Here is an 11251-nt window from a genome sequence, read left to right as displayed (position 1 = left end):
TTTTTGGGCAGCAAAACTGTGTTTATTAAAAAAAGAAGTGCACTATGAACACACTTCACTGCTTCGGTTGAAGAACTCCAGCTAAATAAAAAGACCAATATTAAAAGCAGCATTAACTGGTTACTGCCTTAAATATACACTAAAAAGAATCAAATGCTACAGTGTAGGAACACAATCACCCCTATGTCAGAAATCACAACTTCTTCCAAATAAAGAATATGACCCATCGCCATATTGAATTGATATTTATTTCAGGACATGCCATGTCAAAATAAAACGAAAGAGTCAACCCTTGCCTTTAACAATAATATTGTATTATAAAAGCACTTTACAACTCCATCCCGTCTTTGAGTACAAGTTACTGGGGTATGTGGGCTAATGATTATCTGAAAGCATTTATCTATTCAGACCCATAATCCAAGTGCTCTCTGAATATTATAAGGTTGGACAATAAGTGGGGAGTGGAGGAGGAAGAGGAAAGAGAGGGGAAGGAATAAGGTTCTCCCAGTTAAGGGTTTTGTTGCAATGAGGGGATGAGGAAGTATGAAGATATTTTTGTTGTCTTTTCATCCTTATACTGTGTTAAGTAATGCTTACAACATAAATTCAGCAGGCTTTTCCTGAGCTGTAACTCAGAAATTTTCTTCTTGCAAACAATGTATTTACAAGTGTATTTATTAACTTACACAGCAATCTCACAATAACTAGTAAAGATTAAAATGGTGCACTCCTAGTATATTTGTTTGCAGTGTTTTAAGGGAAATACATATTGCCATTGTTATGAAGCTCTAAATAGACTGAATAAAACATCTAAAAATTGAAAGTAGTTTTAAAAAAGGCAAAGAAATAAATATCACCAAAGAAAAAAGATTAATTGTAGCTTAAATATAAAATTAAATCACTAGTTAATTAAGCAAACTATACAGATCTAATAAAAAGCAAAACCGGATTGAGAGAACCAACATAAAAAAATGCTGAAAAATAAGGCATAAATCTGCATAATATTAAGTTTTATTTTCATTCTCTCCTTTCCCTCTTCTATGTATGCTTTTTCAGATCTGCCTCTAGGGCTTATAAGAAAACTGTTTCCATTTTCAATTTGACCTCAACTGTCCTGGGCAAATTATTTGCTATTCTCTTGAGGATTCTTTAGTTGGTAAGCTTTAGATATTATTGTTTCTACTGGTTACAGTAGTTTCGATCAAAGTGCCAAATTTAAACTCTTCCACTGGTTCTTCTTAGAGGAATTTGATTTCTACAGTGCCTTGCCTGCACAACATTTCAAAAAAAAAGTAAGAAAGAAAGTAAGGAAGGAAGAAAGAAGGAAAGAAAGGAAGAAAGAAAAAAGAAAACTCGAGAAATCTATTGCCTAAAAAAGTTTAGTTTTGTTTTTTAAACAAACAGAAGAACTCGATTTTGACAAATTTAAAATCCTGGAAGAAATAGCTCTTAGAAGAATTAAATATTTAAAACCTGTTCTGAAGCACTTTTACTTTTCTCTCCTGGAGTCTAACATGTGAAAGAATCATTTGTTTTGGTCAGAAATATATTTTATGTTCATTTACTTGTAAGTACTCAGTATGTTCATTAGGACTCATTCTGAAGACGCACCAGAACCCTTTCCTTATTCCAGCACTGCCTACCACGACAGTTGAGTTTTGACCTCAATTAAGGTCTAAGTAATTTATGTCAGTGCTTAAGAATAATTTTGGATATCTTGAGAGCAAATGGTGTTGCTAAAACTGAAGGATAATTCCAATGGGCTTGGTCTGACTACTGCTTTGCCCCCTCTTGTTTGTTTTGACGGAGGGAGGATTGGAATAGGAAATGGGGTAAAGAACAGCAAGTAAAGCAGGGAGAGTAGGTAGGTAAGTGCTGCTGTGAACAACTGCTCCTTAACCAAGCCACATACTGTTGAGATTTCCATCATTTTGAAGTACATTCTCATAACATTAAAAAGGAAAAAAAAATGTTAAGAAAATGTATCTAATTTTTAAAGTTACCACTGGAATATGCTGGAATTGTTTGGCTTTTTGTAAAATATAAATAATGAAGACACTGACTTTTTTGTGCTTGTGAAGCTAATAGATCATCTCCAAGAGACAGGCAGCAATGCTGAATTGCAATACGTTATTACTGAAGGGAAAAGGTTCAAGCCAATATTCACACTGCAGTCAATGAAAGAGTAAGGGGGCCAAAGCAGTGAGCTTCTGGAGGAAAGTTGAAGATGCCATGGGGGATTAGCAGGAACAGCCTCCTTCGCTGACTGGTTGCTCCTGAGGCTTTTCCAGTTTTATGTCAATCACTGAAACAAAAGCTAAGGAACTATAAATGGGAAAGTACAATTCCAGTTCTGCTGAACATCGACAATTCTGCTAAGACCCCCTTCCATTCCTATTTGGCTTCAGAGACTACTCAGCCACTATTTTCTATATACCTCGCTCACCATATAAGGTGCTCATATGGAATAAACTTGCTTATATCTTCTATATGCAGCAAGGTTCAGAATAAGGTTAATTCCTACTCATGGAAATCTATCCTAAGGAAATTATTCTACAGGAGTAAGAAATCATATAAAGAAGATGTTCCTTAAAAAATTATCTATAATAAAAATCTGAAAATAGCCTATAAGAGAGTTCCACAACAGGGGGAGAATTTAATAAATAATGGGGCTTCAACTCTATAGATCACATTATGCTGCTAAAATAAAGGCTTACAAAACAAAAAACATTCAGAAGTGGGAAGAGCTGAATACAAAGTGCTATGAATTCTATGGCTTAATAAAACGGTCTGCATATGGAAAAAGACTAGAAGGTAAATATGAGACAAACAAGGAATATATCAAAATTCTTTTAAATAACTAATATTACATGTGCTTCATTCTGTCCCATTTTTGAAAGCAGAGGCCACGATAAAGCTCCAAACTTAGTTATCTCCTGCCTATGCCAAGTAGACAGTTCATATGATAGAAAAAGCAGGGGAAGGAAATATGATATATATTGTGGGGAAAAAGCCCAGAGCCAAGGGATGTCAAAATTAAGAAGCAGGAGGGTGGGATGTTAAGAGTTTCTTGTTCATTAGACATCAAGCAAGCAAACAAACACAAAACCTCTCACCGATTAATCGTAGTGAGCAGCAGCCTGCAAAGAATGCAATTGGATAACCAGATCTCATTTGTTATAGAAAAATTTTTTGCTCCTAAACCATCAATTCTTGGCTGTAAAAGGCAATGGCATAATATTCCTAAGCCAACCAAGTGGGGCTCTAAAGACTTGTAGTAACAATAAAATTTCCTGATGAAACAGAAAGGATACTGTCTTCTCTGCTTCTGTCCTGTGTGCTTTCCATTCCAGGTAGAGCTGCTGCAACACGTCGGAAGAGCTGTGGAAAAAGAGACGTGATAATTGGGAGGGAAAATTTAGCAAAAGGTATTAAGTAAAGGGATGACCACTGGATGGTTGAGTTAAAGGATATGGCTTCTGGGTTATTCCTTAGACCTTAGCACAATGAAAGCACATTAAAATGTCTATTTATTCTAAAAATGAATATCATGTGAAAACCAGCATGTCAAATACAAAGAGGATCCTTGCTTTCCAACGAGTGAGATTAGACATGAACAAACAGCTAAGAACTAAGCAGCAAAAATACCATTTGAGTCATAAAAACAAACTACTACAGAAACTCAGAGTAAGGACAGAATGTTCATTTAGTTACACTGTATAGTGGCATTCCTATCTTTTTAATGAGTTAGGTTCTAAAGTTAGTGTACATATGGAGAAAGTCAATCTAGTCAAAATTGCCCTTGATAACTCCTTAGGAAATCACTATGTTAGAAAGCACCATACCACACTCAATCCTGGTGAGATGTTCACTTTGAGAGGCATGTGGAAACAGAAACTGACTGAAGGAACAACAGATTCATACTCTCTACTTCATGTCCAATCCTAGCTATCCACTTACTGGGAAGAATGGCAGGTAAAACTGCAGATTATTTCAATCATTTCTTTTTGTTAGGCATGCAGTGTAAAATTCCTATAAATTAAAATGCACATATGATGTTAACTACCTTATACTAAGTACCTGCTTACTTGAGGCACTGTCTGAAGTTCTCCAGGGACACAAAAATGAACAAGATGTGCTTTTTAGATTCAAGGAGCTCACAGTTTTGCAAAGGAGATAGACTCAAACCATTCCTTGTGTTACAATGCAATGAGTGCTATGAACTAAGGAAGTAGAAAATGATATGACAATACAGATGTAAGAAGGCCCTACTCAAGAGGCTGAGTAAATTCCTCAGGCAATGACATTTGAGTTGGGATTTAAAGGCAGTTTTAAAGATTTCACATAGTTGAAAAACATACCATACAAAGCACTCAGAGTTTAAGCACTCCATAAATGTTGCTGAATTAAAATGAGAAGAAACAGAAAGAAGGCCAAAGATGAAAGAATGGAACTATATGTAATCTGTCTAGGGAAAGAAGTATAGAAAAGGAGCAAATTTTTATCTGTAGGCAATAAGTATGATGTGGTAGGATTAAGGAAGACCTGAATAAAAGTATAATTGTCTTGGTTCTGTAACGTTTAGTAGCATTTAGAGATGTGCCAAAGTTAGGCATTAGCCTCAATATTCAACCAAAATCAGCTATTAAGACTTAAAATTGCAGAATGCTTACTTGGAACATCAGAAACTGTGCATGATCAAAGATCATGTGGTTGTGTAAATTACCATCAATCAAATCAATGTAACATTAATTGTATAAAGGTGGGTCCATTTGGATTAATATATGAATACTCATTTTCAAATACAGATCAGCACTCTAGATCTAGATACAAGAATAAATGCTGCAATAATTAATGTCTGTGAAAGCTGTTAATTTTATGAACAAAAATAACTTAAAATTTACAAAGGCAAAATGAACACAGAAATAGGTTAATATAGTGCATTAGATAACTTTAGGAAGAATATTATGCCCTTTCAAAACTAGCAAGCGTTTATAATTAATTAATGCATGCAAAGTTGGACAATAATTCTAATCTTTTTGAAGTTTTTATATAATAGTATTAGATAATGAATTAAAAGCAGAATGTCAACTTTGTCAGCTCAAAATTTTATGCATCAGGAAAAGTCTAACACCCATTAAAAATCACTTTTCATCCAGAGATAAAGAATATAGAGTATGAAGGAAAAACATATTTTATAGACAATAAGAAAGCCTGAAAAAAAATGTGTTCCCCCTCCAACATCAACTGACAACAGCCATCTCTTTAGTACTGCAAACCAGCAATGAGTATAGTGACTACTGGAATAATCTAGCAGCTGACAATGTGTCACTAAACCAAATCTTGTATCCCAGAAATTCGTTCTATAATGGTGATATTCAGTTTTGGCTGCAATGATTTTCAAGAATGGTTAGGTAGTCCAGACCGACTGGAGCACACAATATTTAAAAGGATTAGAATGAAGCTACATATATATATTGAAAGCAAGACTAAGAAAGACCTGCAAAGAATATGGACTTCATCTGGCAAAGGAAGGCACTAAAAAAAGCAGTGTGCATAAAGACTTCTTTCAATAATTCCAGTGTATTACTATGACTACAAAGACATACAAATCACATATTGAAAGCAAAAGATATTAAGGTGAGATGGCTAAAACCTAAAAGGTGAAGTGTTTACATTCTGGGTAGGCCACTTATGTGACAGGCCATCTTTCTGTTTTTCAATTTTCTCACCTGTAAAATGGGCTTAAGACAACAGTACACTTAACTGACTAGATTACTGTGAAAATTAAGGGAAATCATTATGTAAACTGCTTAGGGCTGATCTTCTACATAGAAACTCTTTCATATACAGTAGCTCTCTTCCTATCAGAATTGAGTAGCACTCACAATAACCCATGGTCCTGTGGGCTAAGGGAACAGAATGTTTTGAAATTCTGCAAGAATTCTAGGACTACAGCAAAGTACCAATAGGCACAAAATCCTGCTTTAAGAAACTATGTAAAACTGACAGGAAAAATGTGGGGGGGTTGGGAGAGATCATCTGAAAATATTAAAGCAGAAGTGAAATGTTCTTACTTAGGAAAATCCAGAAATCTTCCCCAAGATCTCATAGCTTGCTCGGACATGAAATATTCATTAAACTGCCTACCTGTTCAAGATACATAATCTTTCTGGCTTCTAAGAATATTTTATTATGGGCTAGCTTAGAAATTGAAAATTTTTTTTCGTGGGGGAGGCATAGGGAAGGTCTGTTTACCTTCTGTGAAAATGGAATGAGGTTTACAAGTTTTGAGGCTTTTTAAAAAATTAAAGTAAGTTCTAGTTAGTGAAAAGTACATAACTAATGAGGTCTTTCAGGGAGGGTATTGTTAGAGTTACACCCATCTACCTATTCTCATAATATAACATAGGAATATCCTCCCCTGCTCCCAGCTCAATCTGTCTAGCTGATAGACCCTTCAGGATCCATTCCCTGATAACTCTGAGAAAAACCTCCCTAACCCATTCCCAGATTTCTTCAATCCCATCATCTTCCAATCTAATTAAACACTTCTATATATTCCAAGAGCACCGTGCATTTCTTCTTCTTTTTTTAATATATTTATTTGTTTGTTTGTTTGTTTGTTTGTTTATTTATTTATGGCTGCATTGGGTCTTCGTTGCTGCGTGCGGGCTTTCTCTAGTTGCAGCGAGCAGGGGCTACTCTTCCTTGCAGTGCACGGGCTTCTCATCACGGTGGCTTCTCTTGTAGCAGAGCACAGGCTCCAGGAGCGGGGGCTTCAGTAGTTGTGGCATGTGGACTCAGAAGTTGTGGCTCACAGGCTCTAGAGCGCAGGCTCAGTAGTTGTGGCACACGGGCTTTGCTGCTCTGTGGCATGTGGGATCTTCCTGGATCAGGGCTCGAACCAATGTCACCTGCACTGGCAGGCAGATTCTTAACCACTGCGCCACCAGGGAAGTCCCCTGCATTTCTTCTTTCAGAGCTTTTATTACACTGATTATAATGGTCTATTTACCTCCCAGTCTTTCCCTCTAGACTTTAACCACTGGAGGACAAGGCTCATATTTCATCTTTGTTATCCTAGTACCTGACATGCAGTAGATATTCTTTAAAATGTTAGTTTTAAGAATGGCTAATGCGTGTGAAAACACATCAGAAAGCACACAGTGCAGTACAAATAGTTGATTAGTGCCTTTACCCACTGGCTTTTTTGGGTTCACTTCCATCTGAATTCTCAGATAATTCTTAATTTTTTTTTGGCCGTGCTGCACAGTATATGGGATCTTAGTTCTCCAAAAAGGGATCAAACCTCGCCCCCTACATTGGAAGCATGGAGTCTTAACCACTGGACTTAGGGTCCAGGGAATTATCTAGGGAAGTCCCTCAGATAATTCTTTAGGCATGACTATCCATAATACTATTTAGCAGATGATCACAGATTTGAGAAAGCCTGTTTTTTAAAATCAAGTAAAAGAAAAATTATCAATACTTATGCCCACTGACTCCTCCCGACCCCAGAAAAAAGGAAACAAAAGAAATCAGTGTACTCAGTTTCTTGTAGAAAAAGGAATCATAAAAGGAATTTTAAATTTATATGCAGAGTGACAGTGAAGGAAAATGCTGATAAACTTCAACTAGATGGAAAAACAAATGCCACTGAATCTCTCCAATCAAATATGAAAAAGGATTTTTTAAAAACAAAGATTCAATTAACACAAGCAAATATAATGGGAGGAAATGACAATTAAGAGGGACCAGAACAGGGACTTCCCTGTTGGCGCAGTAGTTAAGAATCCGCCTGCCAGTTCAGAGCACACGGGTTCGATACCTGGTCAGGGAAGATCCCACATGCTGAAGAGCAACTAAGCCCATGCACCACAACTACTGAGTCTGCGCTCAAGAGCCCATGAGCCAAAAAAAAAAACTACTGAGCGCGCGTGCCACAACTACTGAAGCCCATGCGCCTAGAGCCCGTGCTCTGCAACGAGAAGCCACTGCAATGAAAAGCCCACGCACCACAACGAAGAGTAGCCCTGCTCACCACAACTAGAGAAAGTCTGCGTGCAGCAACGAAGACCCAATGCAGCCAAAAAATAAAATAAATACATAAATTAATTTTTAAAAAAAGAGGGACCAGAACATTAACTGGTAGATCTGAGAAATATACATTTTTTTTTTTTTTTTTGGCCACACTGCGTGGCTTGTGGGATCTTAGTTCCCAGACCAGGAATCTAACCAGTGCCTCCTGCAGTGGAAGTGCAGAGTCCTAACCACTGGATGGCCAGGGAATTCCCCAGAGAACTATACACTCAAAGAAAGCAACAGGCCTCCATTATCTACAAAATTAAATATATTCAGCACGGAAGAGTAAATAGGTTAACATGACCCCATAGGTCCTCCCACTCTTTTATTTTTACCTTTGAGAATAATTAGAACTAAATACTTCAGGAAAGCTTTCTTGAAAGGTTATGTGTGAAGTCCTTCCTTCAAGACCAGTTCTCAACACCTATGGTGCATCGGAATTACCTAGGAAACTTAAAACAAGCAAAACACCAGATGCTTGGGTCCCACCCCCAAAGACAGATTCAACTAGTGTGGGTGGGGCTAGGTCCTTAGTACGTTTCATTTAAAGTTCTCCAGATGAGGGGCTTCCCTGGTGGTCCAGTGGTTAAGATTCCGGGCTTCCCTGGTGGCGCAGTGGTTGAGAGTCCGCCTGCCGATGCAGGGGACACGGGTTCGTGCCCCGGTCTGGGAAGATCCCACATGCCGTGGAGCGGCTGGGCCTGTGAGCCATGGCCGCTGAGCCTGCGCGTCCGGAGCACACCGCAACGGGAGAGGCCACAACGGTGAGAGGCCCGCGTACCGCATAAAAAAAAAAAAAAAAAAGATTCCACGCTTCCACTGCAGGGGGCACAGGTCTGATCCCTGGTCGGGGAACTAAGATCCCTCAAGACCCGCGGCATGGCTAAAAACAACAACAAAACCCCCCAAAATCTCCAGATGATTCTAATGTGCTGTGAGGGTGCTGTAAGGCCAATGCTGTAACAATAATCTGTAAGGAGTGTGAAGTAATCAATCAAATTAAGTAGGCAAGAAAAAAGGTAATACTGAGTGCTTAACTTTACAGATTTTCTCATCATAATCCTTGCAGTAACTTGTGAGGAAGGTATTGATATCCCCATTTTATAGAAATCTAAGGCTAAAGAGAGTATTTGCCATCCACCAAATGAATAGCAGAGTCAAGATTCTAAAATTCATATTTTTCCTACTACCTTATGTTGCCTAGTATAAATGGAGGTTCTTTCTATATGGAAAGCACTGTGGAAAGGGCTGTGTGAAGAAACAGCTAACAATCTTGGGAAGAGGAATTTGCTTTGTGAAACACTATTATTATATACAAAAATCACAGACATAAAAATTTAATCAATGTATTTGAAAAATCCGGTGCTACCTCAAAATATTTCAATTAAATTATTGGGTTGGCCAAAGGTTTGTTCGTTTTCTTCCGTAAGATGGCTCTGGTAGAGCTCAGTTGTCTTTAACTCCATTCGAAATAATTTTGTTAGACTGTATATGACAGCTGTTATATCAGCATGAATTTAAAAAAAGACTTATCAAAATTGGTGAATTTTTGTGTAGTCATTTTAATATTGAAGATGGAAGGAAAAGAGCAATATTTTTGGCATGTTATGCTTTATTATTTCAAGAAAGGTAAAAATGCAACTGAAACGCAAAAAAAGATTTGTGCAGTGTATGGAGAAGGTGCTGTGACTGATCAAACATGTCAAAACTGGTTTGCGAAGTTTCGTGATAGAGATTTCTCCCTGGATGATGCTCCATGGTCGGGTAGACCAGTTGAAGTTGATAGCAATCAAATCGAGACATTAATTGAGAACAATCAATGTTACACCATGCAGGAGAGAGCCGACACACTGAAAATATCCAACTAAAGCACTGAAAATCATCTGCACCAGCTTGGTTATGTTCATCGCTTTGATGTTTGGGTTACACATAAGTTAAGCAAAAAAAACCTTCTTGACCGTATTTCTGCATGCAATTCTCTAGTGAAATGTAATGAAAACATTCCGTTTTTAAAATAAATTGTGACAGGCGATGAAAAGTGGATACTGTACAATAATGTGGAAAGGAAGAGATCATGGGGCAAGTGAAATAAACCACCACCAACCACACCAAAGGCTGGTCTTCATCCAAAGAAGGTGACGTTGTGTACATGGTGGGATTGGGAGTCCTCTATTATGAGCTCCTTCCGGAAAACCAAATGATTAATTCCAACGAGTACTGCTCCCAATTAGACCAACTGAAAGCAGCACTTGACGAAAAGTGTCCAGAATTAGTCAACAGAAAACGCATAATCTTCCATCAGGATAATGCAAGACCACATGTTTCTTTAATGACCAGACAAAAACTCTTACAGCTTGGCTGGGAAGTTCGGATTCATCCGCCGTATTTACCAGACATTGCACCTTCAGATTTCTATTTATTTTGGTCTTTCCAGAATTCTCTTAATGGAAAAAAAATCCCTGGAAGACTGTAAAAGGCACCGGGAACAGTTCTTTGCTCAAAAAGATAAAAAGTTTTGGGAAAACAGAATAATGAAGTTGCCTGAAAAATGGCAGAAGGTAGTGGAACAAAACGGTGAATACTTTGTTCAATAAAGTTCTTGGTGAGGGCTTCCCTGGTGGCGCAGTGGTTGAGAGTCCGCCTGCCGATGCAGGGGACACGGGTTCGTGCCCCGGTCCGGGAGGATCCCACATGCCGCGGAGCGGCTGGGCCCGTGAGCCATGGCCGCTGGGCCTGCGCGTCCGGAGCCTGTGCTCCGCAACGGGAGAGGCCACAACAGTGAGAGGCCCGCGTACCGCAAAAAAAAAAAAAAAAAAAAAAAAAAAGAATAAAGTTCTTGGTGAAAATGAAAAATGTGTCTTTTATTTTTACTTAACAACCAAAGGCACTTTTGGCCAACCCAATAAAAGAATCAATGTCACTAACTTATACTAAACTTAGGACATCCCAAAATAGGCCAAGAAAATGCTTTACAAAAGCCAAGTTCTATCCTTACATAAATATATGTAAGACAGGAAGGAGAAAACTCTAGGGGTTTAAGTTGTTTTAAATAATCATTAAAGGAAAATCCATATTTTAAATGCCAATGATATGCTAAAAGAGGCTTCTGCTATATTAGAAATGACAGAGGACTAACTATGGGGCCAGTACAGTTGGTAATGTTTTT

At 38.0% G+C, this 11251-nt stretch overlaps 1 protein-coding gene across 2 annotated transcripts in view; it reads right to left on the bottom strand.

Annotated features, from left to right (window-relative positions):
• Positions 1-230: 230 nt before the first annotated feature.
• The window catches only part of RAB6A (RAB6A, member RAS oncogene family), an 81619-nt gene continuing 70598 nt past the window's right edge, over positions 231-11251 (bottom strand). For both annotated transcript variants that reach the window (XM_082629121.1, XM_082629120.1), the window contains exons 7-8: positions 3315-3381; positions 231-2305 (exon numbers count right to left, since the gene is read on the bottom strand). In XM_082629121.1, coding sequence (XP_082485247.1) covers positions 2241-2305; positions 3315-3381 — 132 coding nt within the window. In that variant the 3' untranslated portion in view covers positions 231-2240. The remainder of the gene's footprint in view (positions 2306-3314; positions 3382-11251) is intronic.

The sequence above is a fragment of the Mesoplodon mirus genome, assembly GCF_964341445.2.
Source record: "Mesoplodon mirus genome assembly, chromosome: 7".
NCBI lineage: Eukaryota > Metazoa > Chordata > Mammalia > Artiodactyla > Ziphiidae > Mesoplodon > Mesoplodon mirus.
Note: the sequence above shows the minus strand (reverse complement) of the source record. Positions and strands in the feature narration are given on the sequence as shown.